The following is a 19,270-nucleotide window of genomic DNA, read 5'->3' as shown; positions in this document are numbered from 1 at the left end:
TGGAAATGTCCCGGCACATACTGTAAAGCTAGCTGTCAGTGTTGGGCATTTTTCTGCTGCCCCAATTTTTTCTTAAAGGGACAGTGTGTACAATTTAGCGCCTCTTTGTGGTAAAAAACAAAAGCAATATTGATTTAAATAATAAGAAAAAATATATGAACTATCATTTAGATATGCATATTTTGAAATACTTGGTGGTGGAGGAATAAACGTTTATTTGACATAAAATGAGGATCACCTACAGGGCGCTGACATAATTGGTTGACATCTTGGTTCCCTCAAAACCTGTTTTTTTTTTCTTCTTTTCTTTCTTTTGCACATCATTTTAATTTTTATTTATTTTTCACCAAAATAAAAATATCTTGGATCATTTTTTAAAACTGTCCCACTGTTAGATATTTTTTTGCTCAATTTTTGTTATTTTTCTTTTTTTCTCTTTTCTTTTTCATTTTCCTTATTTTACTCTCTTTTATTTCTTTTTTCCCTTCGTTCTTCTGTTTTTTTTCCCCCCACTATTTTCCCTTTCCTTTTTTAAAAAAAATTGTCTTTCTTTTTCCCCTTTTCCTTTTTCACTGTTTTCTTTAACTTTTTCTTTATTTTTTTCATATTTTTCTCTCCTTTTCCCATTTTTTTCTTGTTCCTTTTCTTTCCTTTTTTTCTTTCATCTTATTTCAACGCCAAAGGCTAGGCAAAAATCATTTTAGTTTTGGTCACCTTGAGTCTCAGTAATTGATATTCTTCCTTGGGCTTTTTAGCACTTGTGTTTTTGGTTGCACAACAGCATACAGAGACATGTTAAATATTACACACTGTCACTTTAACAAACACTGTGTATTCTGTGTAAACACTGTGCTGTCACAGTCTTGTTCCACGGACAGACCGAGGAGATCATTTCTTCCTCATGCCATGAGGCTCTTTAACTCCACCCAGGGAGTAAAAGCCCACATTAAACCACACCCCCACATTGCATATTACCCTATTTTTATTACAGTGTGTATTTTATGTAGCACTATTTAAATACTCTATATCAACACGTTACATTGGGTATTTATGTATTATATTCCTTACTTTATTACTGATTTATTTTCAACACAAGGATACTGCTGAAAGTATCTATCTATCTATCTATCTATCTATCTATCTATCTATCTATCTATCTATCTATCTATCTATCTATCTATCTATCTATCTATCTATCTATCTATCTATCTATCTATCTATCTATCATTCATTCATTCATTCATTCATTCATTCATTCATTCATTCATTCATTCATTCATTCACTCATTCATTCATTTTTTAATTTTTTTTATTTAATCATTGGGTCAGCACCAATAGCGCCCCAATTCTTTGGCCAGTAAGTAACCTATATCGTTAGATTGTCGTAGCATTAGTTATGGCTTTTAGTTTTGGTGTGCCACCCCAAGATTATAAGTGGCCCGTCTGGCCACCCCTATGAACAATTTTTGGAGACGCCAGCAACCACTGCTGTTTTAAATGCAAACACGCATGCATGGGCCTCACCAGAGACACACCTCCTTTCAAAAAAGTTCACAATCTTACACAAGAGTTGCAGGCTACCGGCTGTCCGTTGGCATTTGAAGGTGAACCCCGCTCACGTTAAAAAAGGAAAAGACATCCCATCTGCAGATCGGTAGGAATTTGTGGCATTTCTGATTCATTCTCACTCTTATTTGGGGTTTTCTGTTTGGAGACACACGTGGTCCCTTAAAGGACATTATGTTCTTTCTTGGCACATGGGCTCACATAGGACCAAATCTATATGCAATCATTTTGGGATTCAAAAATTGTTTGAATGTATTTATTTAGAGTGTACTTATGTGAAATATCCTAGCATATGGGTGTTACATTTACAGGAACAGAGTGAAGAGTAAAGTAGGGTCAAAGAGTTCATGAGCTGAAATCACACTGGAAGACGTTTAATCTTGACATTGCACGTGTAATGGACATTTGCATTATTGTGGTGACCAGTTGTGCACTCAATCCAACCGTTTAGGACAGAGGGGTCAAACAGGTGGCCCGCAGGCCGGATTAGGCCCGCTAAGGGATTTAATTCGTCCGCGAGACAACGCTGAGGAGGAGCACAAGAGAAAAACGAGCTGCAGGTTGAAATATGTCCACTTGATGTTGCCGAAGCCAGGAGCCTCTCACAAACGCTCTACTCATATTTCTCTCTCTATCTATTTATCTATCTCTCCATCTCTCTTGATTTTTCCTCTCTTTCTTTCTCTCTTACTCTCTCTTGCTTTTCTCTCTTGCACTCTCTCTTGCTCTCTCTGTCTCACCTTGTTTTTCTCTCTCTCTGTCTCTCTTGCGTTTTCTTTCTCTCTCTTTCACTTGCTTTTCTCTCTCTCTCTCGCGTTTTGCTTTCTTTCTCTCTCTCGCTTTCCCCTCTTTCTCTCTTGCTTTCCCCTTTCTCTCTCTCTCACTCTCTCGCTCTTGTGCTCCCCTTCTCTCTCTCTCTCTCCCTCTCTTTCCCCCCCTTCTCTCTCTCTCTATCTCTCTCTTTCTCACCCTCTCTCTTTCTCTCTTATCTACTAGTCCGGCCCCCCCGAGAGAATGTTTGTTTTATCGTGTTGCCGCCGAGTTAAAATTAGTTTGACACCCCTGCTTTACAATGAAGACTTTTTTTCTATGTTGGTGTTAGATTTTTCTTTTGTTTGAAATGTTTTCTCTGAAATCAAATGTGCGTTCTTGTCTGTGACATTGGAAAGTTTTTAAAAGATAATCTACGACCCACGGGCCGTATCAGGTCTGCCAATGGATTTAATCCGGCCGCTTGCGAGACAATTCTCTGAGAGAAGCATAAGAAGAAAAAAATGAGACGCTTCTTATTTAAACACTGACTTGCCGTTTGAAATATGTCCACTTGGTGGCGCCAAAGCCACAAACCACTCCTAACCAACCACTGTAGCTGTATGTGCCATTCAAAAAACAGATAACATGTGTGGAAATGCCTATCCCTCTGTTATTTCATGTAAAATTGTATTTGTTTAAGGCAATACAATTGCACTCACCTAGACCTTAGACTCTGTCCCTTTGTGTACCCCCATAAAAATGATATTTTCCCTGAGATCATAGCCAACATTGTTGGCTAACATTTTTTTGCATATTCTTTTTTCTTAAATACATTTTATTTATCTATGTCGTCAATTTCATGCAATAAAACACTTCTGACGTAGCGCTATTGCCTTGAGTTATTCAATGCAAATGACAAAATGTAGTGCTTAAAACAAGAGATATTACTATGCTATTGGTATCTCATTTTCATCTGTAAATGAATATAAATTATTCATTTATTTTTAGTGTTTAAAAACCAATTAAAGACCAATTGGATGAAATGGTCCTTTTTTAAAACATAAAACACAACTTCTGCAGGTAGATATCAAACAGGGAAAAATGGATTGGCTTATGTTATCTATTTTCCTCTTGTATTGCCAAGTATTTAAGACATCAATATATTTTTTCCCTGCGGCCTGGCCCCTGTGCAATTTTTTTGCAAACCAATGCGGCCCGCGACTCAAACCGTTTACACACCCCTGACTTCTCACTTTAAAACAATGTAATTGATAAAACGACCACTTGGTGGCGCACTACCAACTTTGTAAGCTATTGGCTTGTGCCTGAGCATGGCTTTCAAACTCAGTTTGGCTCGAGGGCTGGATCAAGAGTTTCTGTTCGGGTCGGATCGGTAAAATGTAAACCCAAGATGTATACCTTTGTTTTTTGGTATGATGCTTTATCATTCAGTCTATATTAGTAACTTACCTGACATTTTTTATATAAAGTCCATCACAGAGAAGGTGCAGTTAAACTGAGACTTCATGACACACAAAGCACTCTGTCATTGTTAGTAACTTTGCTCGACATTGAATCATTTAGAAGTCATCGGAGAACTTCTGGTGTCAGTTGGCTGCGTTGAGAACCAGGGGGGCAATAATTTTTCGTAATGAATATAATATGGAATGTCGAAATAATTTGGTTCCGTTTAATGATTTTGTCTCACATGTTGTTGATTCATGGAAAATATTTTCAGTTTTCCTTAGAGTCAAAGGATGGAACAAAGAGTCGGTTGGTTAAACATGCCGTCAAGCCTTGTAATAACCCTGACCTCTACACGTAAAACAATGTCAATGTCCCCAGTGCTCCTCCCTGTCTCTTTGCAAACTGTTAGCATAAGTGTGAGCCAATCGGCATCCTCACCATGTCAGGTCTTGCACTGACCTTTAAACTCCCCAAGCCTAAGCTCAACCCCCCTACTCTGACCCGTGCTATCATCTCACGTTTTGAGCCCTCCCACCTCCTCTTGTGTGCCCTCCCCTCCCACTTACTTGCTTGCGTTCTCTCTGTCTCTGTCTCTCTCTGTCTCCATTGGACCCATTCGGATCTCCAGGCTGACGTTTGGAGGACGGCAACACGAGCAGGACACACAAAAACGCAACATCAACGCAACATCAACTCAACATCAACTCAACATCAACTCTGCCATCAGCACCACCAACATGTCGGACTCCGAGACCGTTGCCGCCACCGAGGCCCCAGTTCCTGCTCCATGCGTCGCTCTCAAGGCTGATCTGGACAAATGGTAAGCAATGTATAGAATTTGTAACGTTGATTATTGATGTATAGCATGAAACCAGTGCAAAATCCTGGTGAGATCTAACAAAATTCCATGACCTTAGGCATGCCATGTCCCTGTTATGTAATCCAATGAACAAAAATGGATGATAATCGTGATTGGTGAATAGTTAAAACAACAACTTCTTTACACTATTTTGAGCAAAACTAAAATTCCACGTAAGGGTTTCGAACGTCTTCAATTATGTCATGCTTAAATGGAGTCTTTTTAGACATGACTAGCGCTGAAATTTAACGAAAACCCCGGCTTGCGTTTTACCGACTGTGACAGCTCGGGGTAAAGGTCTTAAAAACTCAGGGTACCCGATATTAGGGACATGGATCCGGGGATGAATGGTATGTGACAGCAGGGTGAGGCAGGACGCCCATCCGTACGCATGGATGAAGGCTGAGAATCTGCTTGCGTCACTTGCATCCTCTTCCCAAAATGCTTTGCGCCATCTCGTTCCTTTTTTTCACACGGTTTTCTTTTGCACGATACAGCGTCTACAACCTTTTTACTCAAAGAGTCATTAAAGGAAAATACTTACTTAGTTTGAGACAAATATTATTTTAAGACAAAATGAACAAAGCCGCCAAACCTGATTTGCAGACAAAAGCTAGTTCTTCAGTGTGTTTCATTTCACTCAGTGACGTTGAGTGATTCCATAAAATATATGAAAAAATGCCTTAGCGCCATATCAGCGAATATCCCACTTAAAATGTTGAGGTGCATATTGAGCATCATTTTTGTTGTGAATAATAGTTTCAAAACAAGGTGAGAACAAAGTTCTTACGTAAAAATTCCTTAAGTGTTGCAAAAAAGAAAGATATGGAAGTATTGACCTTCAGTTATGGGACAAGGTCAGAGTTCTAACCTTGGGAATCGAGTGGTCATTATTCATCTTTATTCATATTTATAGATGTGTACTTTGACATATTTTTCTTAACTTGCACAAACTACGCTTGAAAAGCTAACCTTGAAATGATAGACGGCAGACTTCACACACGCATGCGTACACTAATGCATCTCGTTCGCTAAGAAAACAGAAAAAATCCAATTGACATTTCTGCTCACCATCCTTCAAGGTTTTAAAGAGCCACAGCGATCCTACCGTTATTGGTAAAAACACCATATTGCATTAAAATGCGTTAAAATAATGCATCTCTGAGCCAGATGTACACATGAAAAGAGCCACACCTGGATCGGGAGCCATACGTTCCCTACCCTTGGTCTACAATTAGGAAAGGTGTTTATGTAAATTCATTATTCATTTAACTATTTTTGACAAGTCTAATCAAAAACTGTGAGAAATAGGGATGCTAGATGTGTGCAGCCTTCTGAGTGAGGTCATGTGGTGATGAAATAGCCTCGCTCCCAATTCAGTTCATTACATGGGATGCGTATGTTCGTTCGTTCGTTCGTTCATCCTTTTGTTTGTTCATTCATTCATTCATTCATTCATTTCAGGCAGTTATATTTTTGTATACGCTTGTAAATATAACCTCAATGCATAACAGAATACCTAAAAGGGAGTAGGACGGAGAAAACGTATTAAATCCCACCCTTAAGTGTACGTATTGGGTAGAGGTGGGCAACCCCGTCCTGGAGGGCCACACAGAGGTTCCTCTTCCTACTAAGTTGGATCACTTGAGTTGAAGAAGAGAAACCTCCATTTGCTCCATCTGGTCACATTAGAACAGTGGCACAGGATCTTACTGTCTGTACATTAGGCACCAAAGTCATTCAGAGGTTACAGGGCAACTTGCCACAGATGTCAACTCAAAACAAAAAATATTGCAAAACCTATACAAGGGACACTGTAATATTAAAACTAAGTTGAAATAAATGAATACAATTAATAAATAAAACTAAACTTACATACAAATCTCAATATAAATCTTTATCTTTTTATAATTTATAATAGTTTACTGTATATATTTTCCTATAAATAATTGTCACATAGTAGAATAAAAAAGAATACTTTAAACAAGCACATTTATTTGCTATTAAATGAAGATTTTTTTTAATGTTATTTTAGTCCTCCAATTAAAACGATGAAAAGTTGATGCTTATAATGGAATTAAAATATTTAATTTACGAACATTTTATGTTTTCAACCGATGTTACGGGCCACCTTCTGTAGGGCTTTGATAAAGTCTTGTAGAGGTGTGACTTGGTCAGATAAGAACAAAATTGATGGTCAATAGGGAGGGTCGGCTTTTTCAAATATGCCAGCAAGTCATTTACTCTGCAGAACAGCACTTCGCATCGCAGTAATCCCTCGTTTTTCACAGGAATTGTGTTACAAAAAGGTAGTCAAAACCTGTGAAGTGAACCTTTTATTTATTCATCAAATACTCTATTGCCCTATCATACATTATAACCAATGAACAAACATAATTTACAGGATCAAGTGTTTGTTTAACAAAAAACTCGGTACTTTTTAAACATGTTATTCTCCAAATAACTTCCGTACTGTCAAAATATATCTTTAGAAATAGTCTTCCCGCTTTATTGCACAACTATATTAAAAAGACGTTCCGTATTCCTTCTCATGATACTTTGTCACCGTCATGTGGACAGAATGAAAAATTGCATTTACTTTCTGGTCTGCAACTCAAAATGTAGAAAGAGCCAATTTGGACACCAAAAAAAAATGTCCCAAAAAATGTCTGGACTCACAAAAAAATTAAAAACCTTTTATATGCCTTGTAAGGAAGGAGACACATACAATGTCTATCTATATATTTTGGCAATCATTAAGAATGTGTCCTGTTTGTTCTACAGAAACCCTATATATTTCCATTATTATATTATTGCCAAACATTTTTGAAAATGCGCCAGGAGGCACTGGGAATTGCCAAAGACTCGCATGTGACTCCAGAGCAAGTTTTGCGGATGGAGAAGTCCAAATTTGTTGGTGATAAAAAAGCATCTTCCTCTGCCTTTTGGTGATCTGGAGCGACATAATGGCTTTTATAGAACCTTAAAGGTGAAAAGGATGTGTGCATACATAATGTAGGGGCGTCAAACGGTTTTATCTATGTGTACAACTCAGACATGCAGGTAGACACAAGCAGAAAAGAGGCGAGGGTGACTGTTTAGCCAATCAGAATGCAGAACACAAAGTCGAATAGCGAGACTGCGAGAAGTAAACCGCGATACATCAATGAATTACTGAGCAAAAGTTTTTTGACACCTATATCTGAAATCTATAATTACATAGGCTGACTCTTGATTTTAGTAAATTGGGTGGTGGTGTCCTGTAACACAGATTGTAAATGTCTTGGCAGGAGCATGAAGTTGTCAAGCCCTCAGCAGAGTGTTAATGATTGTTGCGTGGTCTGCCGTCAGAGTATTTTGTGATAATGGTTGGGGATCATTCTACACAGTAATTTAAATGTATAAAGGTCACCAAGACCATAATGCTAAATACGATTTGCTTACTCAGTAGTAATAGACTGTGAGCACAGTGAAAACACTCTATATATTATTTTGCTCAGCTGGTTTGACTTCAATCCAATTGACTGTGAAATTTCAGAATTTAAATTACATTTTATTGTTATTCTGATCGGACTAAAAATCTGCTTAAAGCATTTGATGACAATAAAAACGTAATTGTAAAATTTGCGTGTCAAGTCTGAATTAAGGTCATAGTATTTAGTTGCAAGTACAGTACAGTAATCTTTCCTTTTTCGATGGGGTTGCTTTCCAGAAATTACTCACTATAATCAAAATCCACAAAGTAGAAACATTTATCTTATTACATTTTTTTTTTTTACAAATTAAAGGCAAGTCACATTTATTTGTATAAACCCTAGTCGAAAAAACACCTAAAGGACCGCACTGGCCACAATTACGTCATACCATATTCTGAAGCATGCATGTGGGAAAGGAAAAACTCAAAAACTTAGTATGAGGAGAATAAGAAACCATGCGAACGGGCCACACAAGAGGTAATCCCTTTTCCAGGATGAACAGGCCACAGTGGATGTTGCATGGTCAACAATACACAAAGCATAGTTGACATCAACAATAAACATAGGTAATAACTAAAATTGTTCAAGAAGTCCAAGAAAGGAAATATATGAAGTTGGTATCAATCACAGGTTATAGAATATAAGTCTTTCTTCAGTCTAGATTCAAACCCTTCCACTGAGGTTGCAGATCTTATCTCTGGAGCCAGAGCATTACACAGCACTGGAGCTCAGATGGAGAATGCTCTCGAGCCAGCAGATTTCTTCTTGGCTCTTGGAGTCACAAGTAGACCAGCATTTTCCGAATGCAGGCTCCAAGCCGGAACATAGGTGAAAATTAAGCGCTTTACAATGTGCTTCATACTTTTCCCTTTTTTACACTCTAACTAACCAAAAGCAGTGTCAGCCATGCTATCGGGGGCATTAGGGCTTCAGTGTCTTTCCCAAGGACCCTTCGACATATAACACAGAGGAGCCAGGAATCGAACCTGCGACTTCTTGATCCCAAACGAGCGCTCTACCACCTGTAACAGAACGTTGAAGTCCCATCTTAAACGGACAGGAAGTCAGTGCAAATGAGCTAAAATTTACAAACTACTTCTGTGGTGTGAACAGGACATGTGGTTCTCAAAGACCAGGTTGGCCAACCCTGCACTATTGATTCCAAAAAGGGGTGGAAGTGATTTCAAGAAATTATCCACTTTTTTACGTGAGGTGATATTCTGTCGCTTTCATGTGGACATCATTGGAAAGACAAAAATTTGACAGGCAGAATAGGACAGGAAAGGGGCGGGACGACTGTTTAGCCAATCAGAATGCATAAAACAATGCACAATAAAAATCCGCGAAGAAGTGAACAGAACAAACTACTGGACCTTCCGAGCTCGCCCTGCACAGTTAACATGACAGGCAGTGTAATCAATACTCGAGGTTCTCGTGTATTTATAGATGGCGGCTTTTAAAAGACTCGGCTTGTGGCGTGTCAGAGCCGGATTCTGTGTGCAGGATAACATGACATGTTCCTAACATACATGTATATCAATTTACTTCTAAATGGCACCGGCTTCTTCCTCTATGGACGGTTGAAGAAGCAAAATGTTGACGATGGACTGAAATTAAATGTGACATGATGCTTTTATTTATAAATGCAAATTGACACAGTCACAAGCAGACTTTTAAAAGAAAATTTGAAGTAATTGGAACACTTTCAAGGGGTTTTGTAGGTTTCAAATTGACTCCATATGTGACCTTGTGAAGGTTACATATGCAGTGCAGGGAAATGTTGCAGATATACTTCTCACGACTTCTTCATAATATTGTTCACAAGCATCATTAAACGGTCATTGTAAGCGCTTTGAGCTCTTATCAATATATGTTTTGATTAAAACCTCTTCAAAGATTCCAAATGCAGTAGTGGGCCGTGCATTTCACACCAAGGCCCTCAGTAGGGCTACGTCTGAATCCATCCAACCCACAATAACTATCTTATGGCTTTAAAACATTTACTGCAGCTACAACTGTGACACATGTAAAAAACATCAATAATAACCTAAAAAATGCACTCTTATTTAGGAACATTGCCATATTTTACTGACCAAAATTATTTTTAATCGTGGGCAAAAACCATCAAGAAGTTTATTTCTATCAATATCGAAGCTCAGGCTGAAGGTTAAGCCTGTCCCGTCGGAGTTCTGGCACAAGTTTTATTTGCTAGAGAGCTGAGAATTTCCGTTCGAAAGAGGTAATGGACACGGAGATACTGTATTTTTCTTCCCCTTTTATTGTGATACTTTTGTTACTGCTCTCTAGGCAATCATGATTTTCGAAACTGCTGACATACCCTAACACATTCTAGAGGGCCCTGGTCCGTAAACTCGGGATCTGATTGGCTAAACCAACAGATGTATCCACATTTATGTTGTGCCTCATGGCCAGCAGAACTGATTGTGAAGTCATCCAGGGGGATATCTGACCCTGGCAACGAGCAGTGGTTGAAATATGATCGGTTAATTGCTTAAATATGTAAGAACACATTTGAAGGCAGCACAAGTAGGGGAAAAGCAATGAAAGGAAGATGACGGGAAATTTGGAATTATTTATCAAGTATTATCTGAAAAAATAGGATTTTCATCACATTATTCAAATATTTTAGGCCAGCAGAAAAGTCCTTGCAGACTCTGTCAGCCTGCCACAGTTCAAATAACTTTTATTAAAATACTATATTACCAAGTGTTTTTTTTTAAATGCGTGTATTAAGTAAAGTACATACAAGTCCTAAAAAGTACGTATACCAGTCAAAAGGTTTTTTTAATACCTATTTATGGTAACTTCCAAATATGCAATGTGCAGGCACCATGAAAGTTCTTACTTTTAGACTTTGGATGCTTCCATAGGACTAATAAAGACACTCAGTCCCTATACAATCTTTTCATTACTGATTGACAACAGTTGCATGTTCAAACCTGCGCCCTATTTTTTCTGGAAATCATTGACTCAGCAAATGGTAAAGCGATTCAATTGTGCAAAACCTTTGTTAATTGACTTGAACTTTGGTTACTACCTCGTAACCCCACTCTAATACTGTACTACTAAATTCCAAATGCTTATTAGTCAGGTTATGTGTCTCCTTTTCTATGAACCAGACAGAATATCGCTGTTTACATACACGTTTCATTAATATTTTGAATTTCTTTTAGTATATGGCTATTCTAAAGCAGTTTTAGGGGGTGGCTTACATGCGATGTAGGCTTATATGATATAGGGTAATTGAAATTGTTTTGGTTTTGCTGGTCATTTTGTTTTTTAAAAAAGAAAATGTGACTAGATTCTACTATCTCTGCTTTACTTTGCACAATTCTTTTATTTGAACACTTGGAGAAGTGGAAATGTTCTTGATTTAGGTGGCGGCTTGTCATTAGGATGGAATGGTGGCTCCTAAAGTCCGACCATTTGAGAACCACTGATGTATAGCATGCTTGGAGTTATGAAAAACTCCAATTCATATTCAAACTAGTTTATAGGAGTCAATGGTTGCCAAAACAATCCAGTTTTGCCCTTTGACCCTGTAATATGACCTTCTTAACAGTGTGAATGCGCTCTCTGTGGACATCGTGTGATGGCGGCAGGTGGTGATGTCATCATATCCGCTTTCTTTCCTCTAATCCTGACACACACACGTAGATTTATTATTTACATAGTATTTAGAGCATTGTTTATTGGCATTTACGATTTCAAGCAATTTTACCAACATTGTGCATATCATATGATGTTTATGTTTGATTAGAAACATATCGTCGATCGCACATTCACTGCTTTCTTTGTATACGCACAAGCACAGTCGCACACTCTCACGATCCAGTAATCCCTCATATGACGTAATCTCATCAGTTAGCATGTCCTTCATGACACACTTAGCATGCAGCGCTTCCAGCAGCCTCCCTGCCTGCAAAATGCTGAGTGATAAGCTGCAGCTACCAGATGCATGTTGAATCACGCACAGGCAGCCAGCTACTGGTAAAAATGATGGGGGGAATTAGATTGTAATTGTTTCCGTGTACAGTTTTATGTGGATGTTTTATTTATTTCTTTTTCACTTCCCATACAAGAGCAACATTCTCGAAACACTTCATTTTGACGTAAAGAAAAACCTTTCTTTGTGTGTAAACTTTCACACTCACGGTTCACTATCCCTTAACCGCCACCACTTTTCATTAAGTACAGAGATTCCTTGGTTTTCGTGGTTAACGGGGACAAGAACTACCTGTGAAAAGTGAAAATCCACAAAGTAGCGGGGCACCTTCATAAAAGTCTCCAAAGGGTTTAACTTACCTCGAGATAACGTCATTATCGACTGATAGTATACGAATGTAACAAAATAATAATTATAGATCTACAAATGAATGCTTTTATTTTTATTATATAAAAGTAAAAGAAAATTGGAGCAGTAAGCTGGACCAGCAGCACCAATCTTGCCTTCTCAGAGACACCACCGAGTCGCTATTGGAACCCGATAATAATCCAAGAAGAAACCCGCTGGTGATCAGTATTTCTTTGCGTTCTTCTGACCTTTCTTAGAGTCCGATTTAATTAATGAATTTTATTTCAATGTAATGAGCCGTTAAAAGTTAGCAGTTGCTGTGTTTAAATAGCACCATATCGTGGCCACGCAAGAACAGTCACGTCAGTTTATAACGGCCGCAGACACAGACAATCTCACCCACACAACACAGAGCGCCCTCCCTAATTTGTCCCTGCTGAACACAATGCATGATACAATGATATTATTCGTCTACAAAGACAAAATCAATTCATTTAAAAATCCGCAATAACTGAAGCGCGAATTAACGAGGGGTCTCTGTATATACTACGCGTTATCACCCCTCAAGAAAGAGAATACATGACATGTCACTGAACAGCTTGAAGCAAACGTTACAGAAAACCAGGTTGAACACATGAAAGCATTTAAGGTGAGATCAAGTCAATGTGAGCGCAATGTTGCATTTGTCTTAAGGGCATCCCGAAATAGACTAGCATCCCTTGAGCTCGTTTCCTTGCATCATCTTCTGTCTTTTTTCTTGTAATGTGTTCGTTACATAAATATGCTATATTCAAACTATGAGGGATAAACAAGTAAAAATAAAAATTGTCTTTGGATCACAAAAAAATAACCTTGATGATAAACAAAAACGTCTATCGTCTTGTACAGAGATCCCTCGGTTTTCGCGGTTAATGGAGACCAGGTCCACCCGCGTAAAATGAAAATCTGCAAAGTAGCGTCACACTTTCATAAAAGACCCCAAAGGGTTAGACTGACTTTGAGATGACGTAATTACTGACTGAAAGTATACGACTGTAACAAAATAACAATTATAGATCTACAAATAATAACACGCAACACATAATTGCGGTTGAATAAATGGTTTTCTTGTCATTATACAAAAGTAAAACAAAATTGGAGAGTTTCTCTTTTTAGTGTAACAAAGCAATTTAGAGAGCGTCCGGCTAGCTGCGTGCTAGCATCAGATGTCCCTGAAAACAGATCTCCGCGATGAGTAAAATATAACCTTCCTGAATGTAACGGTTTCCCACGAGTTGTTGATTCAGGTCATCCGTTTCATGGCCAATAGACCTGGCGTTGGCAAGGTACAGAGTCCGCAGCGGCGGCTTTGAAGAGTTGTTAGCCTAGGCGTGGTGCCCCAAAACCCCACCTGGGTTGTCGGGGCTCCACCTCCTGTGGTGTGCCTTGGGCTAGTACTGCCTGGCAGCAACCATCGCTCTCAAGGCCATCTTCCTGGGTAGGGATTTGCTCCCCCCACATGAAACTGATAGATGTTTATCGATATTGTTGGTATTTATTGGGGGGTGCCTAGACACAAAACCTAGCTAAAGGACACTCGTGTATGCCTGAAGTACAACTCGTTAAAATTTCGGAACATATAATACACACAACCTAAATGTCATTGACTACGGTTGCCATAGACAGCTACAAACTTCCAAGATGCATTTAAGTAAGGCTGCCATAGGCGGCTATAAACGTCAACAATTCATTTTAGCCAGGCTGCCATAAGAGGAAATAGACAGCAAAGAACCGTTTTGCTCAGACTACTATAGAGAGCTATATACATCAAAGATCCATTTTACCTAAGCTGTCACTTTAGATGCCATAGATGTCAAATATCCATTTAAACTGGGGTGCCATCGACAGCTATAAAAATGAAATAAGCTATAGACTTTAAAGGTCCATTTTGCTTAGACTTCAATGACGGCCATAGACATCAAAAATTATGTTTTCCAATGCTGCAATGGACTGTTATAGAGGTCAAAAATCTACTTTACGTAGGCTTTCATAGTCACTATTAACTTCAGAGATCAATTTAAGCTAGGCTGCCATAACATGATATAGACACCAAGGATGAATTGTATTTACGCTGCCATAGATGACTATAGACATAAACAATCAATTTTTTCTAGAGTACAATATGTAGATATCAAAGATCCATGTTTACTAGGCTGCAATAGACGGTTATTGACGTCAATGATCTGTTTGCCCTAGGCTGCCATAGAACGGCTTCATACATCAAAGATCAATTTTAGCTGAACTGCCATGGACCGCTAAAGACATCAAATATAGATTTTTACCTAGGCTGTAATAAATGGCTATATACTTCAAAGACCCATTTTTATTAGGCTTTCATAGACAGCTGTAGATGTCCAACATTAGTTTTACTCAGGCTTCCATAGACCATAGATCTATTGCATCCAGGCTGCCATTGACGCCTATAGACTTTAAGAATCCTTTTATGTATAAACGTCAAAGATCCATTTTACTCAGGCTGCCATAGACAACTATGGACGTCGAAAATTAATTTCTGCTAAAAAAGGCTATAGTCATCAAAAAAACATTTTGGTAAGGCTTCCATAGAGGTCAAACAACCATTATGGGGAGGCTGGGGGTGAATGAGTTAATGTCATAAATGGGTAAGAAGAACTAAGCGGTGATATTTAAATCCTGTATCATTCCCTCCCCTTTAAGCTCAGCCTTCTACCTGCGTGTCTTGTCACGGTGGCATTATCACGCAACATCCTTTCCTCTCTTTTCAGTCCAACAGATTGCGTCCATAAACAGTCTTCCTTTTGTGTTCAAAACTCCTCCCCTAGCCCTCTCCCGCCCCACCCCCTTCTTATGCTCCATCACCCTAATGCACTTTGGCATCGTCGGATGCATAGTTTGCTGCTGCATGAGAGCCTGAAATAATCTCTGTCTCTTTCTTAGTCACTGTCTCTCATTCATAATCTCTTTTTCACTCTTCATCTCTCTTTCTCTCTATCAGTTCCTCCACTTTCTCTCCTTCTCTCTCTCTCTGCTTTTATCAATGTCTCCCTTTCACTTTTAGCCGCTCTACTGTAGTTCTCTCTACCTTTGTCTTTCTCCAATCTCTCTGCCACTATCTTTTTTTTCTTTCTCTGTCTTACTCTATCTCCTTCTCACTCTCACTCTCCCTTTCTCTTTATTTTTCTACTTTCTCACCTTCTCTCCATCTTCTCTTATTCTCTCTCTTTCTCTCTTCCTACCCCCTTCTCTCTCTCTCTCTCTCTCTCTCTCTTTCTCTTTCTTTCTTACTCTCACTTTTGGTCTCGCTCTTGCTTTTGCTTTCTCTCAGTATTCATCACTCTTTTGCCTTCTCTCACTTCTCTCTCTTTTCTCCCAATTCCTCCACATTAACTCCCTCAAGTTCTCTCTGCCTTCCGATGACTTATTTTTTTTCTATCTACTCTATTTCTTTCACTCTTTCTCCACACTCTCTGGCACTCTGTTGTCTTTTTCTTTCTCCCCTCTCTCACTCCATCCACCTTTTTCTCGCTCTTTATTCATCTCCCTCTTTCTCTCTCTCTATTACTCTACTTTCTCATCCCTTTTTGTATGTCTCTTTTTCTCATTCTCATTCTTTATTTTTACTGTCTTTCTCACTCTTCATCTCTGTGTCTTTTTCTCACTCTATCGCTCTCTCTATCTACTCTAATGCATTCACTCTACCTCTGTCTTTCTTCACTCTCTCTCACCCTTATCTTTTTTTTATTCTTTGTTTTCTCTATTTCTCTGTTTTTTTCACTCTCTAGTCCACCACTTTATCTTTCTCTCTCCTCCCCTCTAACCAGCTCTCTTTCTTTCTATGTATTTCCCTTTTCCTCTGTCTTCCCTCCCCAATTGTGTTTTTTTCCCCAACATCTATTCATTTATTCCTATCAATTTTTCTTAATCATGATATGTATTGTGTGATATTTGAGGTTCTGTTTCTTGGGAGTATTTCACCTTCAATACAAAAGGGGCGGCAGTAGCTCAGGAGGTAGAGCGCTCGTCTTGGGATCAAGGGATCCCAGTTCGAATCCCGGCTCGTCCGTGTTACATGTCGAAGTGTCCTTGGGTAGGACACTGAACCCCTAATACCCCCAATAAGAAGGTTAGCGGCTTACATGGCTGCAAGGCCGCTATTGGGAAATGTGGAACACATTGTAAAGCGCTTTGGGAAGTCATTGACTTGAAAAGCGCTATATGAATGCAGATCATTTCATTTCATTTCATAATTGTTGATATTACATAACTAAAAGTATGTTTAACATTTGCGTCATAATATGTGCATTTGTTATTCAGTGTGGCGGAGAAGGGAGTTGAGGAATGCAAAGCCCTTCTAGAGGCTTTTGATGCTTGTGTAAAGAGTGCGACTGAGGGGACATCATGAGCCGGGATTTGCCATCCAAACCTCAATGTGAGTATGACACATATTTGAAGCACAGCCCCTGCTTTTTCTTTGCAGTTACTTGAAATAGATATTGCCTGAATAACTTAAAATATATGTATTTTATTTTACGTTGTTCCCCAATTGTTATCAGTGGAATCTAACAAGTGCTGTGCAATTGTGTTTCTCCCTGAATGAGTTGTTGGCATTTAACTAAAAAATGTGTGCAAAAGAAATATATTTGCTTAAAGTATTCAATATGTTAATCATGATTTTTAGACCTGATAATCTCAAGTTCATCATGTTAACATGAGCTTCACTCAATGCAGTTACATATAGTCATTTAAATGCATATTGTATACTATCCATCCATCCATCCATTATCTGCACCGCTTATCCTCAGTAGGGTCACGGGGGTGATGGAGCCCATCCCAGCTATCTTCAGGCAGTGGGCAGGGGACACCCTGAACTGGTTGCCAGCCAGTCGCAGGGCACACAGAGACAGACAACTCACCCGCTCATTCACACCTAAGGACAATTTGGAACAGCCAATTAACCTGATATGCGTGTTTTCGGAATGTGGGAGGAAACCGGAGTGCCCAGAGGAAACCCATGCAAGCTCGGGGAGAACATGCAAACTCCGCACAGGAGGATTTCAACCCATGACCTTAGAACTATGCCACGGACGCGCTAACCAATCAGTCGCCGTGCCGCCCCTAGTATACTATATATAGCATAAACTATACACATATATACATAAACTATTATATTAGTAATAATAATGAGCCTGAATCCACTATGTAATCACTAGACCGCTAGACTGTAGATGACATTGGACAAGGTATTAGATTTTATCTCATCATCACCTAATTTTCACTCATGGTACCAGTGGCCCGGTAGTTGCTGACCTCTGCACTACACAATCCAGCAAGGGTCTCAAACCTTCAAGCTGGGAGCTACTTTTTGTTACTTATTAGCGCGATATGAATTTCTAAAATCGCAACTTAGCTAGATGGCTTGCTAAATAGCTAAAAAGGTAGCTTGATAGTTAGCGAGAAAGGTGAACAGGTAACAAACTAAAAGGGGTTTGGCTAGCTAAAAAACTGAAAAAAACATCTATATAGCAAGATATAAAGCTAAAAACAAAGCTAGATAGCTAGCTGGAAAGGAGGCCAAAGATTTAGCTTGATAACTAGCAAAATATCAAATAGAAGCTAGATAGCATGCAAAAATGTAAAAGGTTAGCAAGATAGCTTGATAAATAGCTTAAAATATAGGATCCAAAAAAACTGCACAGTTTTCGGTCATTCGCTTTATGGAAACATACTAAATTAGAATTTAGTTTGTTGTATCTCAACTGTCTTTAGGGGGCACCTTAGTGCACCACGTTGGAGACCCCAGTGGCACATCATGGTCAAAAATAAACACTGTTCCTTTAATCATACCCTTTTTTCAAATGCTTTTCTGGAAAATGTTGTGGAAAAAAATGTTGCTCCTGGTTGGGCTACAAGTTGATTTCTGGTGTTTGATCTTCACCACCTCATTGTGTCTTGTAGGTCTATTGCAGCAAATCCTCCGAGATCCCAGCATTCCCTTCTGCACACCAGCACAGGACCGAATGGCAACAACATTAACCGCCATCACGGTGTAACTAGCATTGTGTTGATTTGAGCTGAGTTTGGGACCTGGCAGCAGTAACCGTAGTTTCCTCCTTCGTCCTCCTTCTTTGCCCTGATCAAACCCATTGCTGATATCTTCCACCATTTCCTCTTTCCCTATACGACTGATATGTGGTGCATCGACTTGTTGATACTTCCAGAGAACTAATGGCTAGTCATGTAAATTTTAACTTGAAATAAATACTATGAAAGCAAATAAAGGTGCAAAATGATTGATATACAGAAGAAGTCTTGTTATTGTCTTTTTTTAACTCATTCAATACCATCATTTCTCATCTCTTTGCTTTACCCATCAACTGCAGTAAGTAAGCATTTTCCCATAATTTGTATGGACGTCATTGGCAGGGGATGAGTTAATTGTCCCTTCATGAGCCTTTTTTTCGAAGTCATTTACCACCATTTACGTATATATTCATCAAGCGCAGTAAGTGAGTTAATGCCCATAACGTTTATAGCAGTCAATGGCTTGGGACGAGTTAATGTTCTTAACAATGTCTCTACCCGCCCTGTAGATGAGTTAATGATCTATTCATGCGCTATTCGTCGCCTTTTATTTTTCAAAGTCATATACTTGTCAATGACAGTGTATAAGTTATAGCCTATGACGTGTATACCCATCAATGGCAGGGGATAAGTTAAAATGGAAGCTTGTAAAAATTTTTAGATTATTTTGAAATGATCTGTCTTTATTCTTATTGATAACAATGAGATTACACATGGCATTCAATGATAAATACG

The 19,270-nt window shown here is 38.8% G+C and overlaps 1 protein-coding gene across 1 annotated transcript in view; it reads left to right on the top strand.

The window, feature by feature from the left end:
• The window catches only part of LOC148375088 (uncharacterized), a 47,736-nt gene extending 28,976 nt beyond the window's left edge, over positions 1–18,760 (top strand). Inside the window, exons 2-4 of the mRNA XM_088344584.1 lie at positions 4,415–4,606; positions 16,769–16,883; positions 18,410–18,760. Of these exons, the coding sequence (XP_088200710.1) occupies positions 4,415–4,606; positions 16,769–16,856 (280 nt within the window). The 3' untranslated portion in view covers positions 16,857–16,883; positions 18,410–18,760. The remainder of the gene's footprint in view (positions 1–4,414; positions 4,607–16,768; positions 16,884–18,409) is intronic.
• The last annotated feature ends 510 nt before the right edge of the window (positions 18,761–19,270 follow it).

Source organism: Urocampus carinirostris, chromosome 1 (assembly GCF_059441175.1).
Source record: "Urocampus carinirostris isolate Australia breed hairy pipefish chromosome 1, RoL_Ucar_1.0, whole genome shotgun sequence".
Classification (NCBI taxonomy): Eukaryota; Metazoa; Chordata; class Actinopteri; order Syngnathiformes; family Syngnathidae; genus Urocampus; species Urocampus carinirostris.
The sequence above is the reverse complement of the archived record's forward strand: the minus strand, read 5'-3'. Positions and strand labels throughout refer to the sequence as shown.